Genomic DNA, 27,324 nt, shown 5'->3' on the forward strand with positions numbered 1-27,324 from the left:
TTATATGTAAAACCATAAAAACCCTAGAAGAAAACCTAGGCAATACCATTCAGGACATAAGCATGGGCAAGGACTTCATGACTAAAACACCAAAAGCAACGGCAACAAAAGTCAAAATAGACAAATGGGATCTCATTAAACTAAAGAGCTTCTGCACAGCAAAAGAAACTACCATGAGAGTGAACAGGCAATCTAGAGGATGGGAGAAAATTTTTGCAATCTACCCGTCTGGGAAAGGGTTAATATCCAGAATCTACAGAGAAATTAAACAAATTTACAAGAAAAAAAATCAAACAAGCCAATCAAAAAGTGGGCAAAGGATATGAACAGACACTTTTCAAAACAAGACATGTATACAGCCAACAGACACATGAAAAAATGCTCATCATCACTGGTCATAGAGAAATGCAAATCAAAACCACAATGAGATACTATCTCACACCAGTTAGAATGGTGATCATTAAAAAGTTAGGAAACAACAGGTGCTGGAGAGGATGTGGAGAAATAGGAACGCTTTTACACTGTTGGTGGGAGTGTAAACTAGTTCAACCATTGTGGAAGACAGTGTGATGATTCCTCAAGGACCTAAAACCAGAAATGCCGTTTGACCCAGCGATCCCATTACTGGGTATATACCCAAAGGATTATAAATCATGTGACTATAAAGACACTTGCACATGTATGTTTATTGCGGCACTATCCACAATAGCAAAGACTTGGAACCAACCCAAATGTCCATCAATGATAGACTGGATTAAGAAAATGTGGAATATATATACACCATGGAATACTACGTGGCCATAAAAAAAGATGAGTTCACGTCCTTTGTCGGGACATGGATGAAGCTGGAAACCATCATTCTCAGCAAACTATCGCAAGAATAGAAAACCAAACACCGCATGTTCTCACTCATAGGTGGGAACTGAACAATGAGAAAACTTGGACACAGGGTGGGGAACATCACATACCAGGGCCTGTCTTGGGGTTGGGGGATAGGGGAGGGATGGCATTAGGAGAAATACGTAATGTAAATGATGAGTTAATGGGTGCAGCACACCAACATGGCATAAGTATACATATGTAACAAACCTGCACGTTGTGCACATGTACCCTAGAACTTAAAGTATAATAATAATAAAAAAAAGATATAGTAACCAACTATTCACAATAATAAAGACATGGAATCTATCCAAATGCCCATCAGTGGTAGACTGGATAAAGAAAATGTTGTACATATACACCATGGAATACTATTGAACCATAAAAAGGAATGAGATCATATCCTTTGTAGAGACATAGACGGAGCTGGAAGCTGTTATCCTCAGCAAACCAACGCAGGGACAGAAAACCAAACACCACATATTCTCACCTGAATGAGCTGAAAGATGAGACCACGTGGACACATGATGGGCCTGTTGGGGTGGGGTGTTGCAGGAGGGAGAGCATCAGGAAGAATAGCTAATGCATGCTGGGCTTAATACCTAGGTGATGGGATGATCTGTGAAGCAAACCACCATGGCACACATTTACCTACTTAAGAAATCTGCATAGTCTGCACATGTACCCTGGAACTTACAACAACAGTTAAAGATAAAAAAAAAAAAAAGCTATAGTAATCAAATTAGCATAGAACTGGCAAGAAAACAGACACATAGACCAATGAAACAGAATAGAGAACCCAGATATAAATCAATGCGTTGACAACCAGTTCATCTTCAACAACAGTACCAAGAGCATACAATGGGAAAATGAGAGTCTATTTAATAAATGGTGCTGGGAAAACTGGGTAATTACATGTAGAAGGATGAAACTAAACCTCTATATCTCACCATACACAAAAATACAATTAAAATGGATTAAAGGTTTGAATCTAAGGCCTGCAACTATGACTACGAAATGATTAGATGAAAACTTCAGGAAATTGTTCCAGGACATTAGTCTGAGAAACAATATTTTGTGTAAGACCTCTAAAGCACAGGCAACCAAGAAAGAATAGACAAATGGGATTGAATCAGGCTAAAAAGCTTCTGCACAGCAAAGTAAACACTCAACAATGATTTAAGGTCCTGTATGGGGGATTTGTTAAAGTAGAATCAAAATGGAGGACACATTATATCCCTAGGTCAACCACTCATAGCCACATAACCAAAATTTAAGCTATCCTGATTTCCCTGAAATGCAATTTCTAAACATTAACAAAAGTTAAGCTTTCCTTTCTTGTTAGTATGATGAAATTGAACCAAACTGTTAGAGACAACTAAGCTTATACAGCTCTACTTGCCCAAAAAGGAATGTAAGTTTTTAATAGCCACCCACAATAGAGGTCAATGCACTTCCTCACTGATGCTTTATAAGCTGCACTGTGACTCTCATGTCAAGTTTCTTACTACTTTTGATTTGAAGTCTTCCGGTTTGTGAACTATTCTTTTGTATGTATAATAAATCTTCATACTCCTTTTTTACTTGACCTGACTTTATTTTTACGGGTTCCTCCATGGCATTTGGGTTTCTCACAGTGTGGCAGTCTAAGGGTAATACAGTAGTACTTTTTACCAGGGAACTGTCTTCTGTGAGCAAGGTCTCCAAGAGAAAGGAAGTGGAAGCTCTTGTGGTCTGGAACAGAAAGCCCACACAATCTCTCTCTCTCTCTCTTTTTTTTTTTTTTTGAGACAGAGTCTTGCTCTGTTGCCCTGGCTGCAGTACAGTGATGTGATCTTGGCTCACCGCAAGGTCTGCCTCCTGGATTCAATCAATTCTTCTGCCTTAGCTTCCCAAGTAGCTGGGATTACAGGCATGCGCCACCATGCCCAGATAATTTTATTTTGCATTTTTAGTAGAGACAGGGTTTCACCATATTGGCCAGGCTGGTCTTGAGCTCCTGACCTTGTGATCCACCTGCATCAGCCTCCCAAAGTGCTGGAATTACAGGCCTGAGCCACCACACCCAGCCAGCCCACACAATATCTCTTCAGCAATATTCAGTAGGTTAGGGGAGTCACAGAGCTCACCTAACTCAAGGGGAGAAAACAAAGGACCCTTATTCCCCTTTTATACACTTTATGATGATGGGAGTGTCAAAGTGCTTGTTGCAATATTTATTTCACCAAGGAGGGAAAGGTCAATTTGGACCAGAAAGGTCAGAAAAAGTTATATAGGGAAGGTAGTTGATAAGCTGGTTTTAAAGGATATGGAGCATTTGAAAAAGTGGAGTGCGGATAAGGCTGGAAATATCAAATATCTAAATATAGAACAGGAACAATGATGAAAAGACTTTTAAAATGCTTAGCAAAATGAGAATTATATTTCTTTCTCAACTTTTTTGTTCTAACAGCAAAAGCAACAGTGGGGATCAGCATCAACCTGGGCAAGTAAGTTTTTCTGGTCATAAATATGCTGATTCGACTGAAAAAAATGTTTCTTTAAGTAAGTTCAGCTCATTAGAAGAAGGGTGAATTTGTGTCTAAGGATTTTAAGAGACTAACTGGGAAAAGTCAGTCAGAGTTTAGTTTGAGGTGAGAAGTGCTTACTGTTGACACTCTACCTAATTATAGGGAAATGTGTTCAGTTAGTCCTGAGACCAGATGCAGGGTAGAAAGAAAGAGGCGTGATGTAGTTGCCATTGATTAGGCAATTTGGGTTTAGCAAGTCCTGTCAATGCCCTGAGAGGGTCAACAGTGTAATAAGACTTAGTCCTTGAAGGCATCTTTTAAAATTTCATTCAAAAGATTTTAATCATTGTGACCATAACTTTCTGAGAAGAGGCTTTTCTGAGATTTGTCATTCACTGATAAACAGTTGTTTAATTTGTGTGTGTGTGTGTGTACATGTGTGCATGCATGCATTTGTGCATGTGTTCCTATCCAGCCTCTTTTGAACACAATGACTGGCACCTGGTAGATGATATTGTTGAATGAATTGTATTATTCATATTCTCTCACTGCCAATTTGAAGAATCTACATTGTTTCCAAAGTTTTGCGCATATAATACTAGACCAGAAACGGACATGTTTTAGTAATACGTACCAATTAAAAATTAACCATTCCTGCCTGGAGTAAGCATAGGTTTTGTTAAATAGTTCTATTTTCAAAATCTGTCTCTTACGTTATTTCCAATCCTTTTTTTTTTTTTTTTTTTGACGCTGATATACTTTGAATTTACGAACGTGAAAGCTGAACTTCAGAAAATACAGGGAGAGGAAACAAAGCTCGTGAAAAATCTATAAAATATCTTTTAATGTGTTATAACATCCCAGAGAGAAATCAAATCAATGTGTTTCAATGTTATAACATAGATTTCTCCTTCCCTCCTGGATAAAGCACTAATTAGTTGTTTTATTTAATTTGGTTCAGAGCACTGAAAATTTCAAACTACAGCCTTGTGGGTAAGAGATAGCATTATCTTAAACAGTGTTCAGATTTAACAAAGGTCAACGTCTTGTGCAGTTTACATAGTATCTACTCTCAGTAGCTTTTGCTTCTTGAGCTCTAGGTGGCTCCTCAGAAGCTGTTAGGCTTAACAAACAAAAATAAAGTAAAATCAGACACGGTATGGGGCCTTGGGACTCTGAAACCTTCACCCAGAGAAAACCAGTGAAGCCTTCAGAGGCTAGAAGAGAGGGTGTGTGTGATTGGTAGGCAAAGCAAAGAAAGATTAGTACAAGTTGTCTGGCAGCTGGATAGAACCTTTACACCTGCAGCAAAAACAAGCCTCCCTCATAAGAAAGTCCAAAGATGTCCGGGGTCGGGGAGGAGAAAAGTCTTCTATACTCTCATGTGTCCCATCAAAGCAAATTAGTGAAACCTGCCTCAGGTGAAGTGCAAAGGCCAGCCTGCAGGGAGAGTTTCAACCTCTCCCCAGCAGATGGGCTAGACACAACCTGCCCAAGCTCTCTCCCGACCTGGACCTGCTAGAACCGAGAGGGCGGAGGCCAGAGAGGCTGCAGCCGGGAAGTAGCACCGCACATCCGGGAACGCCAGCAGCCGGCTGAGGGCTGCATAATTGGTGGAGGGCCGGGCGCGGTGAGAGCGTCTCGGGGGAGTAGGGCAAGGCGGCCGGGCCCCTCCCATTCCGCCTTTTCTTCAGCGTCCTGCCGCCGGCACTGACTGCGGGCGCCGGGCCACAGGCGAGTGTGCGCAGGGACTCCGGACACCCGCGGCAGCGAGCTGAGAGAGCAGTATCCACGAGGACCGAGGCGGACCCTCCGGCGCCATGCGCGCCCTCCCCGGCCTGCTGGCGGCCAGGGCGCCTACGCCCCGATTGCTCCTCCTCCTCCAGTGCCTTCTCGCCACCGCGCGCCCAAGCTCGGCGGACGGCAGTGCCCCAGGTGTGATGGCTACAGGGGCCAGGGTAGGGAGGGCGGAGGGCGCGCAGGAAGGGGCGCGCGAGGCTTGGGTCCCCGCGGGCAGAGGGCATCGCCGGCGCGCCGGGCAAGGGTGGCGGGGAGAGGCGCCGGGATGCTGGTAAGGGTGGGTGGCGATTGGCGGCGGCGGCCTCCCATTGGCTACGTTTGTGTCACCTAAGCTGAACCCTGGAACTGGGGCGGCTCGCGCTCCTGCGCTCTTTGGGGAGAGATTGAACAAACAGCGCCCCACAATTCGGGGGCGTAGGTAACGGTGGGGAGTGTGGTTTTTCCTAGGAAGAGGTCAGTGGGGTGTGTAGGTGGATGCAGGGACCAGCTAGCGACTTGGCTTGTGCAAATGTGGAATGAATTTTGAAAGCCACATTTTCCCAAGGCCTACTCCCTTTTCTTGATTCCAGAGTAAAGCTCCCCCTTACCTCCTTCCCTCCTCTTGGCAGGTGGGTTGGCTTTGAGGAATTTTTTTTTTTTTTTTTTTTTTGAGACAGTTTTGCTCTTGTTGCCCAGGCTGGAGTGCAGTGGCGTGATCTCGGCTCACCGCAACCTCCGCCTCCCGGGTTCAAGCGATTCTTCTCTCTCAGCCTCCAGAATAGCTGCGATTACAGGCATACGCCAGCCACCACGCCAGACTAATTTTATATTTTTAGTAGAGACGGGGTTTCTCCACATTGGTCAGTCTGGTCTCAAACTCACACCCTCAGGTGATCTGCCCGTTTCGGCCTCCCAAAGTGCTGGGATTACAGGCGTGAGCCACCTCACCTTGCCAAGGATGTTTTTTTTTAGAGCTGAGAGGGCAAAAAGCTTCATAACCAACCAGCCAACCAAAGATCCACAACTTACAGGATAACGTGTGTGTATCTTCATTTTACACCGTGATCTTTGAAAACAAAATGTGTGTGTGCGTGTGTGTGTGTGATTAGTGCTTGCTGTTTTATTGTTTAAGACACTTTGACAGAGGGATTACGTGCAAAACATTACCAAAGCCAACACGAAAATTGCCGTTTTACCTTCACCTGTTTATAATTACTTTTCATGTTGAAAGGAGTCCATCCAACCTATTGCAGGTTTCTGTGTCACAAATGTTAGCAGCCAGTAAGGGTAATAAAACACCACCACCTCTCAAGCTACTCTCAAGGTAAATATTGGCCACCAGTAACTAAAATTGGGACATTATTCTACAAAAAGTTTTCAAACTCACATGGGAATTTATTTTCGTGGGCTTGTAATATGTGGAATTTTTGTAATACACTATAGAGAAAGAAGGCGAATCAAAAGGTAAGACTATTAATTTTTATAAATGCCTTTTAAAAGGTCTCGTTGTTAACAACTTGGACAGAACATCTTGGGTTGCTCTAGTTCTAAATTTCCTTGTGCCACATCTCTTTTCCATCATACCACTTATTGTCCAGGCCTGTAATTCCAGCACTTTTGGGTGCTGAGGTGGGAGGATGGCTGGAATCCAGGAGTTCAAGACCACCCTGGGCAACATAGCAAGGTCCTTTCTTTATTAAAAAAAACTTTTTAAAGTGCGGTTGTGGTGATGTACACTTGTAGTCCCAGGTACTTGGGACGCCAGGGCAGAAAGATTGCTTCAGCCCAAAGTTTGAGGCTGCAGTGAGCTATCATGGTGATGGTGCCACTAAGCTCCAGCCTGGGTGACAGCGCAAAACAGTCTCAAAAAAAAAAAAAAAAAAAGAAAGTAAAAGAAACAGAATTGTCCGGGACATTTTTCCCCCTTCTGGGTATCTCCAATTCTTCTATCCCTGGTTCACCTCAGAGTATTGCAGTTCTGAGAACCAGTGCATTCTGGATTCATTGTAGAAGTTTGATTCTCTACTTGACTGTATGTCAGAAACACCAGAGAGCTTGAAAAATTCTGATACCTGGATCTTTCCCTACGAAACTCTGGTTCATTTGGCTTGGTATTCAGTGTGGGCATTAAGAATTTTTATCAGCTCCCTGTGTAGCTTTAAATGTGATTTTAAGCTGGTTAAAAACCACAGCTTTAAAATGATATGGTCTAGAGAGTGCACTGTTAGGTAAATACTTATTCCATAGGCATCAGGGTTAAGTTGATATGCAGAGATTATCTCTAAAGAGAGAGAGAGAAAAAAGGAAACAAATGAAAGTGGAATAAATGAAGGTGTAAATCAATAAGATTAATGGGGGGAGAGGATGTCCCTCTATGTATATGGTGTAAGTTCTGTCCTTTTAGCTCCACTTAAGCTAAAATTGTGGAGTAATGTACAAGACAAAAGTTATGATGTTAGCATCGAATTTAAGCCAGAATTAAAAATTGTCAGGCACTCTCAGCTTGTTTTCTAGATTCTGTATTGATCTCTGTGAAATTTAGTTTTCTCTTTGCCAAAGGATATTGTGAGGTTTACTGGATATTTTTTTACCTAGATGTATAGACCTACATACTTGGACATGGGTTTTCTATTAACTTAAGACTTTGAGTCAAATTTTAATAATAAGAATAGTTATATATATATATAGCCCTATGAGTTAGCATTTTTTTTAGTTCCAGCTGGAAAAAAAAAAAAAAAAAAAAAAAAAAAGAATTGTCCAGGACGTTTTTCTCCCTTCTAGTTATCCCCAGTTCTTCTATCCCTGTTTCACCTTTCAAAATTCATCTGAGAGTATCGCAGTTCTGAGAACCTCTGCACTCCTGGGGAATTCTAACTCTGTCGCTCAGGCTGGAGGGCAGAGGCACATTCACAGCTCACTGCAGCCTTGACCTTCTGGGCTCAAGATGAAGAAATTGGGGCTTAAGTTAAGTAATTGCCCAAATACGCATACTTAGTTAAGCAGTAGAGCAGGAAATTTGGCATTGGTCCATCCAGTGCCCGTTTTCTTAAACACAGTGCTTAAGCACAATATCCAATTGTCTCTCTGAGCTAATTGGAAATGTCTATGAAAGTTCAGAGCTACTGACAGCATAGCCTATGCATCTAAATGTCTGACTTGCACTGAATGACATGCTGACACAGTTTGAGTCCTAGAATAAAATTAGGTACAGGGACTCTTTTAAGGTTTTTTGATTAAATAAGACATGTAATATATCTTTGTAAAGGATACATCAGTGGGAGTATTTAAATATCATTATTATTACTATTACATGGCACGAATTGGAGAAATGGGTCATGTTTATCTTTTGAAAAATGTTTGCAGTAGAATCATTTTAAATGATCCTTTTAACTTCCAGAGGACATGGCTTTTGCATTCCCTTTATGGACCCCCTTCCCTACTAACCCCTCACCCCAAACACAGCAGCTTTCTAGTAATAAATATTTTTGAAGCAAATATTATTCAAGCACCCACATATGTCTGACATTGTTAGTCCATATCTCAGTAGAACATGCTAGCAGTTTCTATCTTTAAGAACATTTAAAGGGGTTCCCACTGGACAAATCTGGGACAAATTGAGCATCAAATAAATGATAATATTAGTGAATTGCAACTCATTTAATAATGTGGGAATTTATGAGTACCAACTGATGTAGATTAAAAAATGAGTCAATGAAAAGTTTGATGGGGTACAAAGTATTGAAGATTCAAAGTAACTCTTCAGAATGTGCTTATTAATATCAAGGGAAAAAGAGTAACTTTATGGTGGAGAAGCTTGGCCGACAGCACTTTGATCAAATGATCAAAGACCAAAATCTGTTTAAAGGGAACAGATTAGCCATAAGCCTACCTTTATTGATTTATTTATTCATTCATTTAATTTTTGAGACAGGGTCTCATTCTGTCACTCAGGCTAGAGTACCAAGGCACACTCATGGCTCACTACAGCCTTGACTTCTGGGCTCAAGGGATCCTCCCACTTCAGCCTCCCACATGGCTGGGACTACAGGCATATGCCACCACACCAGGCTAATTGTTGTATTTTTTGTAGAGATGGATTTCACTGTGTTGCGTAGCCTGGCCTTGAACTCCTAAGCTCAAGCAATCTTCCTGCCTCGGCCTCCCAAAGTGTTGGGATTATAGGCGAGAGCTACTGTGACCAGCCTAAGCCTACCTTTAATAGTGATGTTTCTGATGCATGAACATTTTTACCCTAAGTTTATCATCACAAAAAAATTATATGTTTAAAACATTTGTTAAGAATTAGGGCAACTGACTCTTCCTCATCTTCTGTCACCCTCATTCTCTTCCCTCTTCCGTCTCATCTTTCTCTCGATAGATCCTATAGTTATTTGGTGGGGAAGAGCAAGGAGACATCCTTACTAAGTGGATGGAGCCCAAGGGGCTCAGATCAGGATATCTGAGGCTGACCCTGGTAAGGATGGCATCCAGGCAGGAGGGCAGCCTGGTGTGGAGTGTTAGGGCCTGAGCATGGTGAATGGGTGCTTCTGCAGGAGGCGGCTTGACACAGGGTCCCAGAGTTGATTTAACAAGGCTTTTGTGCAGGAGCAGCAGATGGGTGATATTTGATCCCAAACAAGATGTGGAGGAAAGCATGTAGGAGGGTCAGACCAGCGATGGAGGTTGGAGCCCGAGTGGGTAAGGAAGACATCTCTGTGGGGACAGGTGTGGCAGTGGCAATGAGAGTTTAGCAATATACAGGGTGATTGATCAAATAATTAAATCTAGGAACGATAATAGGATCTAGGTTTTTCACTAGAGAAGAATGAAATAAAGATAGGGAAAAAGTAGAATGAACCCTGTGGTGTTGGATTGCAGTTGGCAGTATCCCTGTGAACCCATGACATTAAATCCCTGTCTCTTTACCTATGTCTATATAGGCATATAGATTTAAACAAGTATATGTGGAAATATATGGATGAATACATATGCATGTCATATACATATATGTGTATGATATACATAATAAGTTGTATGTGTGTGTATACGAATGTGTGCACATGTATTCTTAGCAGTGATTTCCAGTAGTGATGAGTATACTTAGCCCTCAGATCTTGGATTCTAAATACCATTCTTTACTAATAGTAACCAAGGCTTCTTGGAGAAATGGCTGATTTCAGGCCTTGAGTGGGAAAGTAGCAGATAAGCCTAGAACATCTTGTGCCAGAAAGCAATGGAGTGCTCAAAGGATAATGAGTCATGTCAAGATACAGGAGCCGACATGAAGGGGTTCCTACTGGACAAATCTGGGACAAAATTGAGCATCAAAATAAATAATAATATTAGTGGATTATAACCCATCTAATAATATGAGGATTCATGAATACCAACTACTGCAAATTAAAAAATGAATCAATGAAAAATTTGATGGGGTACAAAGTATTGAAGATTCAAAGTAACTCTTCAGAATGTGCTTATTAATATCAAGGGAAAAAGATACGGAAGCTTGGCAGATAGCACTTTAATCAAACGATCAAAGACCAAAAAATGGTGTGCCATCTGAGACGATCTGGTAAGAAGAGCACAGCATCACTTCTATGATGTTCCTGCCAAATGTGCCTGCCTCAAATATAATCATATATCAGCAGAACTGTCTTGGAATTTTAATAAGTGTCAAGGTTATGAAAGTCAGAAGAGACTGTCACAGTTCCAGAGTGAAGCCACATTAGAGAGAAGTGACAGCCAATGGCAATGTTTGATTCTGAGCTGGAACCTTTTGCTACCAAGTGCATTATAGGGACTTTTTTTTGAAATTTAGATGGGGTATAGGGACGAGATGGTGCTTCATATATATTCATTTCTTGATTTTAATGGCTGTATTGGGATGGTATGGGGAATGTCCTTTGTAGGAAATAGATGGTAATGTTTTCGTGGGGCATGAAACATCAGGTCAGAAACTTACTCTCACATGGTTCAGAGGAGAAAATGTTCTGTTCTTGAAATGTTTCTGCTACTTTGAGATTGTTTGAAAAGAAACAAAAAGAATTAGTTTACGTGAGAAAGATTCAGTTTACATAGGCATTAAACTGAAACAATAGTTCAGAAATCTGTTAATGTTGTTAGGTATCATTTTCCAAAGGTGTATATGCCCTCCAACAGAAACAAATCACATGTGTTGAGGCTATTTGTCCTAGAGTGTAATCTTTTGACATTAACTTTGTACAGCTGGTCTCACGTATTGCACAATATAAGGTGAATGTTAGAAATTAACAACTCATGACATATATGCTGATGTAGGAGAACAAACCTCACAACACTTTGCTAAAAATAAACTCTACTCCTGATAAAAATTGCCACTATTTAAACATAGAATATCTCAAATAATGTTAGAATAGAAATAATGAATGTTGCCTTTAAAGAGTTGTTATTCTTTTTTTTTGAAAATAGCATTTTCCTGGCATTTTTGAAGTTATTGAGGTTATTGTACTAATGTGTCTCTAATCCCAAACCAGAAGCTTTTAATAGCCTTACAATTATATACTTCTGAGAAACTGAAAGGGAATTTAGATACCTCGTTTGATTGATCTTGAAGCCCAAAGTGCTTTTCTAACTTAGCCAATAGCAGTGAGATAGCTAATAACTATGACTGTTTTCCTGGTTTGCATTTCAGCGTCCATCCAGCATGTGGTTTTCCTTCATAAAAAGTCCTCAAAATAGACCCCTGGCAGGAGGGTGTTCTTGGGAGGGAAAGGTGGCAAAAAATGTTCACACTTTAAAATGTCTGCACCTAAACTATGCAGCACAGGAATTTAGGGCCACAGGGCCATTGAAAGATTATTAAGAATCATCACATTGAAGAATCAGGGTTGCCGATGTACCTGTCCAAAATCAAGGTTTTTCAACTTTGGTACTATTGGCATTTTCCGCTGGGTAATTCTTTGTCCTGGCAAGCTGTTATCCTAAAATGTTTAGCAGCATCCCTGGCCTCTACATATGTGGTGGGTGAATTGTACACCCCAAAAAGATATGTTTAATCCCTGATCTTTGGTACCTGTGAAAGTGACCTTATTTGGGAGTAGAGTCTTTGCAGATGTAATGAATGAAAATAAGGTCATACTGAATTAGAGTAAGCCCTAAACCTAATGACTGTGGTCTTTATAAAAGAAAGGAAAGGGAGATTTGGATGGAGACATACACAGAGGGAAGATGATCATGTGAAGACAGAGGCAGATGTTAGACTAATGCAGCTACCACTAGCCAAGGAATGCCAAGGTTGCCAGCAACTCCCAGATGCTAGGCAGAGGCAAGGAAGGATTCTTCACTAGAGAGTTCAGAGAAGGAAGGCCTTGCCAACACCTTGATTTCAGACTCCTGGCCTCCAGAACTGTGAAAGAATATACTTCTGTTGTTTTTGCCACCAAATTTGTAGTCATTTGTTATGACACCTAATTTGTGGTAACTTGATGTGGAAACTAATGTAACCTACTAAATAAATGTAGTAATCTTCCCCCAATTGTGACAAGCACAATGCTTTCAGACATTGCCAAATGTCTCCTGTGGGGCAAAACTACCCTCAGTTGAAAGCCACTGAACAAAATCCCAACTCTTACCAAATAGACTAACAATTGAAACATTTAACAAATCTACAGTCTTTAGAAAGAACGGAAATCTTAGTAGTTAACTTTTGGGGTTTATTTTTTAATAAGTTTTTATTTGGTATAAGTTTGACTGTTAAAGTATCTTAGTGACCCATGTAGAGGTGGTTTGAAACATGAGAATTTTTACATTGCCCTTTGAAATGTATATTATTGCCAAAATTGTATATTTTTTAAAAAGATCAGTTTATTTCCATTCCTATACCATCTAGTTTTTAAAATAGTTTTACAAGACTGGCAAAAGTGTACATTGTACTTGTCAGTAGACCTTAAAAAAAAAACTTGTCTGTAAAGGCTTCTTGTCCAATAGTTTCCATACTATGCAGAATATATCAAGAGTTCTTTATGTGGAGTATTGTCTGTCCCTGACTTAGAAAGTCTGACTTATAAATGTCCCCATCAGGATTAGTGTGTGTGTGTGTATATGTGTGTATATATATATGTGTGTGTGTGTATATATATGTGTGTATATATATATTTTTTGGAGATGGAGTCTCACTCTGTCATCCAGGCTGGAGTACAGTGGTGCGATCTCAGCTCACTGCAACCTCCGACTGCCGGGTTCAAGCAATTCTCCTACCTCAGCCTCCCGAGTAGCTGGGACCACAGGCGCACGCCACCATGCCTGTCTAATTTTTTATATTTTTAGTAGAGACGGGATTTCACCTTGCTGGCCAGGCTGGTCTCAAACTCCTGACCTCGTGCTCTGCCCGCCTCAGCCTCCAAAGTGCTGAGATTACAAGCATGAGCCACCGCGCCCAGCCCCGATAACTAGAATTTTTTGACAAGCTTTTTTTTTTTTTTCCCCTTGTTTTTCTTCCTTTTTGGATGAATCTCTCTGGAGTATAACTTCCAGGACTCAGATATGCCTTATTTCCTTTCTTCTCCTTCTGCTGCATTTATGGACAGGGGATAGGGCTACTGTGTTCCTAAAACCCATAATTCTCCATGTGTTGTGTATAATCAGTATTTTACTTAGTAATGAGGTATTTTACAGCTAAGGTTTAACCATATCATGGCTTAAGTGGCGTTTACAATTTGGCATGGGATCACATGGTTATATATAATATTGCTTCCATGAAGAAATATATTCTTATTTCCAAATCTCCATTTTATGAATAATATATAATCATTCCTATCAGTGTTTCTGTAATTGAGTTGCACGTTTATAATGCTGTATATCAGAATGTTAAAATTAAGCTTCATTAAGTACTGCATGTTGATAGCAATCAGTATAGAGGTGAGAAAAGGAAAGAGAAAGAATAATACTTATTTTAATAGTAGTTGCTTGTTACACTTTTTTCTTAATTCAGTTCAGACCCTTCCAAGATTTTTACATATAATAAAGGGATTTGGGAGGCTTTAGAGAGAATGTTTATTCTTAATCAGAGATGTAGTTGCATTTATTTACTGATTTAAAAAAGCAAGTCTTAAGACCCAGTGCAGTTTTCTAGTGTTAATTATTTTTCTTCCCAACTTCAATTAAATGAAGCCCTCAAAATGAAATATGTGAAAATGTTACCTTAATATCTTTAAGTAGAATTATAGCATGTTTATTTCACTTGAAAGTCTTAATGGAATAAATTATAAGCCCTTCTAGCAACACATATTTTAAAATATAATATGTGAAAAACTAAGTAGAGACCATTTTGCTATTTCACAGAAAATTATAGCAGGTGAAAATTAAGATGTTACTCAATTCTTTGATGCAGTATTCTCATGCCTCATCTGCCCTGCAAAGGGAGAAAAAAGTCTTTTGACTTCTTGAGCAACTATTTGATGTTACTCTTTCATGTTGATATTTTTGTCTCTACCTATAAAAGAATGCTATATGGACGTTTTCCAGCAATGATTAAGAAAGGGTGAGTTTGATAACTGAGAAATACATGTTATGATCTTGGCATCATCACTCATTTATACAACTTTTCTGATCCTCATTTTTTTTCCCTATCAGGTGAGGTTTACAGTGGAGACATATTTTCAAAGCACTGAGCTGGGCATACTGCGTTTGGAAACCCTAAGTAACAAGTCAGTGACAGAATTTGAATTAAGACCCCAAATTCCTTCCTCTCCATTTTATACTTCTTTTTGTGACTCAGCCTAATCCTTTTAGGGAAGTATTCAAACCACATCTGCCTGAGTCTCCTGCCAATTTCCTTTAAACCCCAGTGTTCGCTGAATCAGCCTCCTGCCAGCTGTCCTCCAACTAAAAGCAATAAGGTTTACATTCTCACTTTCTTGGTTAAAAAATATCTTGCCTAAACAAAGAACTTCTTTTACTATCCTAATACCTTCTGTAGGCTGCCCTGCTTTTCCACTTAAAGCATTTCTGTATATTGCCTCTTTAAGGGACTTTTCCCAAGGCAAAAACCACACAGCAGTAATATATGTTCTTTTGCACTTGGGGCGTTTTCAGTGGAACCTGAAGCTTGATCAAGATTAATGCTTTAAAGGGAATATGAAGTTAAGGTGCTGGTGTTGTTTGGTTTATGGATGTCTGATTGCATTTTTAATATGTGAGCCTGCAATTGGAAATGGCCTCAACAGCTTGTATATTCTGGAAATACCCAGACTTCCCTACCTCTGGAAACTTGGTGTTTCCTTCCTTTCCGATTCCTTCAACTGTCATCAGCTTAGATTCTGCCAAAGCCAAACTTAGACTCATTTTCTCTCCTTGTTCTAACACAGGTCCCTGTTGAGCCCATCCATGACAAGTCCTAGTGATCAGTAAGGGAGAATAGCCCCAGCATTGGAGCTCATCTCCCTGAAATTATCTTCACCCTCCTTCCACCACCAGGCTCAGGCTTCACACTCTAGCCCATGTGCCAATTTGTATAAAATATACTGACTAATTATAGTCTATACTATGCATTAATGGGTGCTGCTGTGAAATTTTAATGACTCTCAATCTCAAATTGTGGGCCTAAACCCCTGCTATTATGATCCATATAGCCCTTTAGGGACCAAGTTTGCCCAGCTTCATATTCCCCAACAGTACCAAGTGTGCATCAGATATTGTGTATCTTCACTTACTTAAGTGGAATAGGAGTAAGAATGACAGAACACATTTTTTCTTTAGTGTATGTCACTCTTATTGTTACTGATACTGTGAACAACAATAATAAATGATGCTGGAAATCTCAAAAAGGTTATGGGCTTGTTACAGGGATAAAGAGTATAGTAAGAACCCTTAAGATTGTATTCTGCTCTGTAGTTGGGGTACCCCTGGGGAGGAAAGCAAAGATACCAAAGCTTACGTTTTGCAGGCTTCACAGAACAGATGATATAGTAGAATAGCTGTTTCCTTCTCATCCACCCCCACCTGGCTTCCTGTCCGTAAGTGAATATCATCTGCCTTGATCTTCCTGAAATATTTTGTCTTTAATATAACTTCTAAGGCCGGGCGCGGTGGCTCACGCCTGTAATCCCAGCACTTTGGGAGGCCGAGGCGGGCGGATCACAAGGTCAGGAGATCGAGACCACGGTGAAACCCCGTCTCTACTAAAAATACAAAAAATTAGCCGGGCGCGGTTGTGGGCACCTGTAGTCCCAGCTACTCGGGAGGCTGAGGCAGGAGAATGGCGTGAACCCGGGAGGCGGAGCTTGCAGTGAGCCGAGATCGCGCCACTGCACTCCAGCCTGGGCTGGGCGACAGAGCGAGACTCCGTCTCAAAAAAAAAAAAAAAAAAAATAATAACTTCTAAGTATGCTAGCCCCAAGAATGGAAACAAGGAATTTTCATTAGGAAAATAACATTTATGGGAGCCTTTCTTTTAAGCAGTGTGTGTGTGTGTATGTTTGTGTGTGTGTGTGTGTGTGTCTGAGAGAGAGAGAGTTGGGGAGGGTGGGAGGGAAGAGAAAGAGAGAGAAGGGGGAAAAGACAGAGGGAGGGTAATGGGGGGAGAGGGAGAATGGGAGAATATGGGTATGAATATGAATGAATAAATAAGTGAATGAATGAATGAATGAATGAATACTAGATGTGACTGGAGGAAAGGTCTTGTATACTTGATAGCCCAGTGAGAAACTCCGTACATATTTTCCTATGTAATCATTGTAGTCTGATTTAATACGTTATTTAAGGACTTTTTTTCTTCTTTTTTGAAAGTATTATAAGTTCCGAGATACATGTGCAGAATGTGCAGGTTTGTTACATAGGTATATATGTGCTATGGTAGTTTAGGAAGTGCATTAAACTTCGGAAGCTGTTTTAGAGGTGATTAAACCTTAGGAACACAGCCTGTTGGAGAGTTAGGTTCTGCCAGGTACGTTATTTTATTAGGCAATATTGTAAAAGCCGTGTTCTAAAGCTAACGTAACGAAAGGGATCACCAACTTTGATTATATTTTTCATACATATAAGAAAATGAAAGAACTGGAAATCTAATATTGTACTAGAAATAACTTTCTGAACAGATTATTTTTTAAAAGTGCAATAAAAATGGCTCAGGTTTCATTTAAATTGAATGGGATTTAATTTAAATAATGCTGCCAAATTTATAATAATAAGCCTTTTTTCCACCTTCTCTGACTTATTTGATATATTTGAGTGGTTTCCTGGAAGGTAAGGTCTGGTACTGTAAAATAAAAGGAACAGTAGGCCATGTTGTCAGCTGGGAGTGGTGGCTTACGTCTGTAATCCCAGTGCTTTGGGAAGCCGAGGCAGGCAGATCATGAGGTTAAGAGATTGAGACCATCCTGGCCAACATGGTGAAACCCTGTCTCTACTAAAAATACAAAAATTAGTTGGGCGTGGTGGCGGGCGCCTATAGTCCCAGCTACTCAGGAGGCTGAGGTAGGAGAATCGCTTAAACTGTGGAGGCGGAGGTTGCAGAGATCTGAGACTACGCCACTGCACTCCAGCCTGGGCGACAGAGTGAGACTGTGTCTCAAAAATAAATAAAAAATAAAAATAAAATAAAATAAAGTAGCTTCGAGGAGAGTGAGAGAGGTGGAAATAGAAACCTTGTTTCTTTAATGAAAGTTCAAAAGGAGAGAGAAGTGACAGAGGCAGAGGAAACTGAAAGTCAGGTGATAGAGGGCATGCCTCTTGGTAACCGTAGCTGGAAAACAAATAGCAACCCAAAGTGGCCTGTCAGCCATTTTATCTTCTCTGTTCCTTCATGTCCATTTTTTTTTTTTTAAATTCCCTCTATTAAGGTCTGCCTGTCACTCTTCTTTCATCTTCTCTCTCTGCCTCTTCATGTCTTTCCATTTTCTGGCTCTCTCATATAATTCTTTGTTATCTTCAGTTTATTTATGTTTTGTAAAGAAACTATAATAGTGTAATAAAAATGGAAGGCGTTATTTAAAAAAAAAGCCATCTGATGTAAGTCAGTAGGGATTTTTAGGTTAAAAAAGAAAAAAAAATCAGAAATTTTTTTCACATTTAATAGTCTAATATATCTCTAAATGTCTTTGAAGTATATAAGACTTTGAGCTTTCTGAAAACACGGTTTTTCATTAATAGTTCTCAACAGTATTTTAGCTGTTGCAAAGTAGTTTTGAGATAGTCATTTACTTTTGGTAAGAGTGTGTAATCACGTGTTCTTTCTCTTATAGATTTGCCTTTTACAAGTCTACCTCTCAGAGAAGAAATGATGGCAAATAACTTTTCCTGGGAGAGTCATAACATATCACTGACTGGTAAATGTATCATGTTTCAAATAAGGCAATTCCAAAATAAGGGTTTAAGCAATTTTTCTTAAACAAAGCTGCTGCTTTTTGCTTTGTGAAGTGGTAATCCCTGTTCCTGGCCTGGTGGGAAAAACATACCAGTAGTGTGCTGGGAATCTCATGTGGTGAGGATGTTTTACTGGGGACGCACAAAGGAGGAAAATATTCCAGACATGCTAGGGCTAAGAATGGCTCCCCAGAAAATGGATACCTGAGAAAAGGGAGAATCAATTTTGATTTGCGGATACTCTTATGTTTTCATTAATTCCTGCTGGTACATCCATTACATCACTGTAGGTCAAGAAGAGAATTTGTGTATCTATTGGAAGACCTTTAGCCAGAGAAAGTAAAGATGATATCAAATGAGTCACTGTGCTAAGGAGAAGCAAGAAAGGAATTCCAAAATTAAACCCAGCCCTGCTTTCTCTGCTTTTTCTTTCACAGTTTTGGATTCCATGTTTCCAAAGTAATCTCAGTCTTTTAAATTCCTAAGAGTGATTAATCTGGTTTAGGAACAATATTAAAATTGTATAATTAGAATTTAAAACATCACAAACCTAGCTATTAAATCAATAGTTAGGTTTTTCCAAATACACATCTAGTTTTTAACTATCCTCTAGTCTTATGAACTGTTTCTCTATTTCTGTTTAATATGAATAGAAAGTGTGTGTGTGCGTACCTGTCTGTTTCCAAATCTGATAAGAATGGAATGTTTGCATTGAGCTTTTTGAGGGAGCATTTTTGTAACTTTGTACAGCTTTTGTTTGTTCCCAAATGTATGGAGTTTTGTTTGTTCCCAATGTATGGAGTTCATTATTGTAAAAAATAATTATTATAATTTTCCTATGTTCTTTTACTTTTTTCACGTTCTAGTTGTTGGTTGCCTCTGTTATGATGAAATGTTTCTTTAAGAGACTCATGTGAGAAAGCAGTTTGCACATTCTTTAACCAGCCTGGCAATGTCGGCAGCAGGGCACCCCTTACTCAACCAGTACAGCTGTGGCCTGGAAACAAAACGGTCAATGCTCAGGGCAGGAACAAAAAAATGGACTTTTTAATTGTTACCAGGCTGGTTATTTACTTACTTAACCTGTTTGGAGGGTTTAACTCCTATTCTTTTATTCTAAATAGTGCTATTTAAAGCCGTATTCCCACTGTTATAGAGAGACTAATTGTTTGCCATTATCCATTACTTACCTCTGTCTTGGCTTGATTAAACTTTAGTCTGTCCTTTTTCTTCCTTACAGACCTGTGAAATGTGGCTTGCCCTAAGTCCGAGCAAGCATTAAAATAAAGAACATCTTGAGAATTGGCTGACTGCAGCCCGGTCATACTCTCTGTGTACACTCTTTCATTTGCCCAATTTCCCTAAAAAGTTCTTGCTTCATTGCTTATCCCATATTAAAAAATAACCTTTTTCTGTTTACTTTTGGGAGGCTTGCAGATCTTAAGTTTGGAGCTTTTTCTCTATTGCAATAGTCTTTTATAAAATAATGTCTTCAGTCTGGGCATGGTGGCTCACATCTGTAATCCCAGCACTTTGAGAGGCCAGGGTGGGTGGTTCACTTGATGTCAGGAGTTCAAGACCAGCCTGGCCAACATGGCAAAACCTTGTCACTACTGAAAATACAAAAATTAGCTGGGCATGGTAGCGGATGCCTGTAGTCCCAGCTACTTGGGTGGCTGAGGCAGGAGAATCGCTTGAACCCAGGAGTTGGAGTTTTCGGTGAGCTGAAGTTGAGCCACTGCACTCCAGCCTGGGGAACAGAGTGAGACTCTGTCAAATAATAATAATAATAAAAATAATGTCTTCATTTAAGTTTGGATTTGTTTTTGACAAAAGAAAAGATTTGACGTTAATTTAGAAACATTAGATCTCAGAGTCGGGCACTGAACGGTTACATTTCCATGTAGGTTGTTGCTCTAGTTGCCTTGCCATCAAAAAGTTTGGTTTTAGAAGCTACCTTTACTGAACTATGGAATTTAAATTTGAAGATACATTTATAATTTTTAGTGTCAATGTAAAATAAAAATATCGAGATGAATCTCTAAACAAAATGTTCTGTTTGGTAGAACAGAATTGGAGTTCAGGGCATACACAGAGAGTAGAATGGTCTTCAGTATGACTGAAAAACCAAGAGAAGCTTAGAGGTTTTATTAGAGAGAAATGTTATATATTGTTTTGGAAGAAAACTCACTATTAGCAGTAACAAAGTTTTTGGGAGCTTACAAGCTCTGACTGGTGAGTGATGGAGGTCGGTAAATTAGTCTTAGAGTCATGGTGGTTTGTTTCAGAAGCTGCTAGGTAAAACTGGTTTTAAAGTTATACCAGGTCATTTCAGCAGCTGGCTTGCAGTATTAGTCCCAGGCAGGTGCTTTGTGTCCCAAGTGTGTTTTTTTCTTTTCTTTATTACCGGGTCTCTGGTCTAATTTAGTTGAATATGACAAGGTAACTCCAATTCCTGATTATCAAATTTCACCTTATCAACTATAGACTTTCTTCATACTGTTGTTAAGTTTTTTTTTTTTTTTTTTTTTTTTGAGATGGAGTCTTGCTCAGTCGCCCAGGCTGGAGTGCAGTTGCGCGATCTCGGCTCACTGCAAGCTTCGCCCCCCCGGGTTCACACCATTCTCCTGCCTCAGCCTCCCGAGTAGCTGGGACTACAGGCGCCCGCCACCTCGCCCGGCTAATTTTCTTGTATTTTTAGTAGAGACGGGGTTTCACCGTGTTAGCCAGGATGGTCTTGATCTCCTGACCTCGTGATCCGCCCGTCTCGGCCTCCCAAAGTGCTGGGATTACAGGCTTGAGCCACCGTGCCCGGCCCTGTTGTTAAGATTTTTAACTTACTATTTGTAAATGGAGTGTTTTCATATTTTCATAATGTTGTTTGATATGTATCAATATTGATTTTATTATTCGTGTTTGTCTATAAACAATAGTTACGACATTTCTATGTTGTTACTTATTATTTTCTTTTTCCCTCTGGCCATTGTTGAAGTTAACCTCTCTGTTAGGATAAAATGTTTCTTGTAGAGAGATTCAAATACAATATGTTAATTGTAAATTTTGGACTTTGGTCTGGCTCTTTACATATATACTTATCCAAAGATTCTTGAGACTGGAAAACATATGGATTCTTGTGTCTGGGAGAATGAAAACATGGCCTTTGATTCATAAAAGCTTAGTTGTTTACTTATTTTAATATTTTTAAAATATTGCTAATTATTTACTTAACAAACTCATGATGTTGACTATGTACCATGTTTGTATTTCTAAATAACTTAATTCTTATAACAGCTCAATGAGTTGGGTACTGTTATTATTTGTAATTTGCAGGTGAGGAAAGAGAGGCACAAAGAGATGAAGTGAACTGACCAGGATCACAGTTCCTGAGCTGGAGCTTACAGTTTTAAATGCAGGCAGCTTGGTGCCCAGTCTGTGCTGTTAACCATTATGCTTTGCAGCCTTTCTTAATGCCCAGTTACTTGTTTCTTTTAACAGCATTATTAAATCAATTATATTTATTTTAAGAAGAATGACATTAGTTTTGAAATGATGTAGTAAACTACGAAAATAAAGCTATTTTCTAGATTTATTGCTATTTCTAGGTTTATTTAGTAATAAAGCTATTGCTTTATAAGTTGCATTTGCTGCCTGCAATCCCAGCACTTTGGGAGGCCCAGGCAGGCGATCACCAGAGGTCAGTAGTTCGAGACCAGCCTGGCCAACATAGCGAAACCCTGTCTCTACCAAAAATACAAAAATTAGCCAAGTGTGGTGGCAGGCACCTGTATTCCCTTCTACCTAGGAGGCTGAGGCAGGAGAATCACTTGAACCTGGGAGGCGGAGGTTGCAGTGAGCTGAGATTGCGCCACTGCACTCCAGCCTGGGTGACAGAACAAGAGTCCATCTCCCCTGCCCCCCAGAAAAAAAGAAATTGCACTTGCTTAATCTTAAATTTGTGAAAGTAATTGACTGAAACTAAAAGTATTTTTTTCTGCTCTCAGGGGTTTTAAAACAGAGCTTTTCATAATGGACTATTTTTATATCACTGTACTTAATTTTTGAATGTCCATAGTATTTGGAATTCATTATATTGTTTGTATTACCACCATATATTTTTATTTTTGCTTTTTTCCTCTCTGCATGTTAGTGTTTAGTTTCTCAATCCATGTGTTATAATTTAACGGAAGACATTGAAATAAAAATAAACAGCTGACAGTTACCTTGACCAACTTGTTAACGTTGGAATCAGCTCGCCTGTGATGACCCAGTGGCACATTTTATTTACATGTTGAGATGTGAGCAGCTGTCCCACAAAGTCCTTGTGAGCCAAGGAGGTAATATAAGCAGACATTAGAGGTGCAGATGTGCAAATTAAGGCACAATGTAAGATTCGGGAAGATTAGTCAAGATAAGGAAAGACAACCACATAGTCTAAATCTAGGCCAGCAAGAGGTCTAAGTTAGGACCACCCAGATTCTAGGGGCAGGTGATTGATAAGATTGAAAAGAAGAAAATAAGTGAAAATACTTCATTGCAGAAAGGATCCTAGCATGACTCCAGTGCTGCAAATGTGATAATATTTTTCAAAGGCACTCATCAAACCTGGTATGTAGACTGTTGATGTACAGAGAAAAAAATTGAGACCTAACATTCGTAGAGAGTCAGGGAAAGCAAAGATGGAAGAGGGATCTACCCATAGCAACACAAGTGGCAGTGGCTGTGATCAACTTTTGTTCTATATCAGGTGCTTGTTTGTTTTTGTTTTGGTTTTTATTAACAGAGGTATTGATGTTTGGGGCTGGATGATTCTTGGTTGTTGGAGGTTGTTTGCAGAATTGTAGGCTGTTTAACAGCATTCCTAGCCATTGCCCACTAGATGTGAGTAGCACCTGCTAAGTTATGACAGCTGGATATGTCTCCAGATACTGCCAAACATTCCCTGGGGGACAAAATTTTCCCCATTTGAAAATTACCCCCACCGTTCTACACGTTAAAAATGAGAGCCCTGCACATGTTTCCCATCCCTTTATTGTGGGAATACACATGATTTAATAATATTGTGATTAACATTTAGTAAAGAATCTCACCATAAAGTTAGATGATGGTGCTGAATCACAGGCACAGGACCTCACACTCTATAAGTGGGACCTGTCTCTTCCTTCCCTCCTACTGGTGTTCAAATCCTTCCTCTCTTTAAGAATGGAGCCAAGAGCCCATCTTCAATAAAGCACATAGCAGAGAAGCACATATGTTCCTGCTTCTCTGATATGTATTTACTGTATTTTTGTTAATTTTTAATTGTGTAAGTAAAAATGAGTTCCGTTTTGAAAATATTAAAACATTATTTTCAGCATTAGAGTAAATTAGAGAATCTGAATACCCTCCTGCCACACCTAAACATTCTTTTAAATATATGGCTATCTACACAGAAGTAAAGAAGTTTCTACTGATCAAAATTGGTGATCAGGGCATGAAGCCTGTTAACTGAATATTGTGTTAGGTTTCCTGTGTTTGTTGCCAAGATACTTGAGTTTTAAGAGCTACAAAAATATAAAAAACAAGGCCTTGAGTTCATGCAAGGAGGAAAGCTGGACCTGAAAACCTGCAGAAAGCTATCATTCTTAGGCTGTAAATGTAGGGAAAGGTTTGATTTAGGGAAGAAAATCAGCAAACAGCACAAGATGACAAGTTGACTTCTTTCTTTTAAAGTTTTGTTAGGCATTTAAACCAAAAGATTTCCAGTGTTATCTGCTAACTAAAAATAATATGGATAAAAATAATTTTAAAACAAGAAACCTCCAAACCCCCAAAGATTTCCCTTGTTATTTAAAGACATGGGCGTGTCCTCAACACAGTTTAAATTGCAAATTTACATTACTTGCATTATACTGTACAGGAGCCACCCAGCTGAGAAATAACACAAAAATGACCCTGCCAGGTAGTACTTCCACAGGGAAGCAATTAAAAACCTCTGTGGAGGAATGTGTTGTCCATCCTGGTGACATAATCCCTACTGTTACATGTCTCAACATATTACAAAACAAAAATATAAAAAACAAACACACAGTCCCTAACAGAGCTAAGGAGAGGTAGGATTAGACATTCTAGAGCTTCAGATTATAGAAATACTAGGTAGAGATATAAAAGAAATATTAAAAACATGAGAATGAATATTATACTGTTTTTTAAAAAGATAAAGCAGGTTTGAAAAATGTCCAAATAGAACTTCAGGAGGTGAAATAAAAAACTTGACTGATGAGGTTCAAGTCTCATTGAATTACCGCCATTTCTATCTCTGTTCTCTCTCCTCTTTTCCAATGGTAAACTCTGTTCAATGTGTTTCTTTCCCATGCTGAGTGTGGGTGTGTGTGTATGTGTGCATCTATAAAAACTATGTAGTATTGTTTGTATTCTTTAGTTTTAGTGGTATTAGTCCATATATATTGTTCTGAAAATTGATTTTTGTCATTCAACATTAGTTTTTGGAGATCTAGTCATATTGCATATGAATCTAGCTTTTTTTTTAACTTGTATGCACAGTATAAATACACCAGCTTACTTAAAAGTTTTTTTCCCAATGGACCCTAGTTGGCTAATATATTTTTGCTAAAAACCATGTATTAAGGGACACACTACATATATCTCTCTGGGCATAATTGTGAATGTTTTCTCTATAAAAACTATCACAAAGTAGAATTGCTCAGTGAGAAATTATGTATATCTTTATTTTATCATATACTTCCAGATTGCCCTTCAAAACATCTTGACAGTTGGCCCCTTCCCCCGACCCACATAGTAGGCTTATATTTTATGTTTTGAATTAATTTAAATGATTCAAAACAATGAGGTAGGCATAAATTTTGGTTACTGAATTTTTACTTTTTATAGAAGTTGCAAATATTTTTTCCCACTTGTCTTTAAAGTTTTATGTGGTGTTTTTTAATTGTGAAGAAGTTTCATTATGTGTTTCCTGCTATTATTTGCATACTTTTCCACTTTTCACTTTTTAACCCATTTGTAATACAGTTTTATGTTTTGTATGTCAGAAGGAGCCAATTTTGTGGTTATTATTTTGTACTGTTAGCCAGCGTCTCAATGCTTTTAACTGAATAGTTCTCTTTTTCCTGATAGCTTTGAAATAGCACTCTAATCATATTTCAGTTCCCAAACTCTGTTCTTTTTACAAAGTGATTAAAGTGCTTCCCAAAGTAAGAAGTACATTTTACTTTGTAACCTAATGCACCAACTGCATTTTCACACACATATGAAACAAAATATTCATCAAATAACACTTACACCTAATAGGTTTGTTATGCTCTGATAATTTCTCTTTTACTCCAATCCATTAAAAAACAAATCTGGTGATAACTATGAAATTGATTTCCTGATCCACTAATGGATTTTGACTTGCAGTTTGAAAAGTTTTGCCTGTTTTATTTCATTGATTTATTGGTATTTTATCACATCATTAACATGTTAGTATTATTTTTTAAAACATTATATCTTTTTATGTCTGTTCTTTTAAAAAACCAGATTTTCTTTCTTGGATTTTCATTCTTTCACATGCACTTCTCTAAATTGGGTTCCGTAAAAAGCACTTTTGGAATTTGGCTGATTCTCCACTGACTCTGTAGATTTATTTTGGGGAAAATTAATGTTTTATACTGTTGTATTGCCATCTGTGATTTAGATCTCATTTGATTTAGAGTATCTGTTGCAGTTAAACTTAATTGTAGTTATTTATGCTTGACTTATATGTCCCCTGCTAGATTAATAATTTTTTAAATCACCTCTGTATCACATATAGCATATAAAAGTACTAAACAAATTTGTTTTGGCCAATGGATGAGTCAACTGTGTGAGACAAGAACTTCCTTTGCATTTCTTGCATATCCTCTAAAGTACTTTCTGCCTAGAATTCCTCATATAAATCATGGGCCAGAATTTTAATATGCTTGAACCTTCAGTCTAAGGCAAGGTGCGTTATCTGTCTAAAGAAGTGATTCGTTTTTTAAATACGATATTCCAGGAGCTACAACCACTTCAACAAAAATTTATTGAAAGCCTGGTTTACAGTGGTGAACATGACAGACTTCCCTTTCTGCCCTCCTCCCCCCATGTCATACAGTATATGTTTCAGTGGGAGAGGCAATGAATAAGTAAGTAAACAAATTAATATGAAAGGTGAAACCAGATGGTGCCAAATGCTAGAAAATATATAAAGGAAGTGTGATAGAGAGAGTCTGTTGTTAGCAGTGTTGTAAGGTTAGAGGAGCCCTTTCTGCAAAGGAGGCATGTGACCTGAGACAGTCACTTGGGGTGTGTACAAAATGTATGTACTGACTCTCTGAGTGTCTGCATGGTTAGCACCATAGAAGCTGATACCATGAAACATAAACCATTGTTATAAGACTTAATCTCAAGGACTGGCGTCAGGGTGTAAACACTTGCAGTTTGGACAAATTCATTACCAAGGTAGCGGGCCATGCTTTCAGTTTACATTAGGTATTTATGACCCCTTATCTTGATCTGGTGTGTACTGAGGCTTGTGTTTACCTCTCCTTTGCTGAAATCCGGTTACTTTTATTGTATTTTATTTTTTAGATTCTGGGGTACATGTGGAGGATGTGCAGGTTTGTTACGTAGGTAAATGTGTGCCATGGTAGTTTGCTGCACCTGTCAATCCATCACTTAGGCAGTAAGCTCAGCATGCATTAGCTCTTTTCCCTAATGCTCTGCACCCCCTGCCCTCCCTCGACAGGCCCTAGTGTGTGTTGTTCCCCTCCCTGTGTCCATGTGTTCTTATGGTTCAGCTCCC

The 27,324-nt window shown here is 39.1% G+C and overlaps 1 protein-coding gene across 2 annotated transcripts in view; it reads left to right on the forward strand.

Annotated features, from left to right (window-relative positions):
• The first annotated feature begins 4,960 nt into the window (after nucleotides 1-4,960).
• EMB (embigin) overlaps nucleotides 4,961-27,324 on the forward strand; it is a 52,973-nt gene continuing 30,609 nt past the window's right edge. The window contains exons 1-2 of one of the 2 annotated variants that reach the window (XM_050794102.1): nucleotides 4,961-5,324; nucleotides 18,386-18,469. In XM_050794102.1, the coding sequence (XP_050650059.1) occupies nucleotides 5,210-5,324; nucleotides 18,386-18,469 (199 nt within the window). In that variant the 5' untranslated portion in view covers nucleotides 4,961-5,209. Of the gene's footprint in view, nucleotides 5,325-13,490; nucleotides 14,852-18,385; nucleotides 18,470-27,324 lie in introns of those variants that run through there. The other variant, XM_050794103.1, reaches the window with a different exon arrangement.

The sequence above is a fragment of the Macaca thibetana genome, chromosome 6 (genome assembly GCF_024542745.1).
Source record: "Macaca thibetana thibetana isolate TM-01 chromosome 6, ASM2454274v1, whole genome shotgun sequence".
NCBI classification, from domain to species: Eukaryota; Metazoa; Chordata; class Mammalia; order Primates; family Cercopithecidae; genus Macaca; species Macaca thibetana.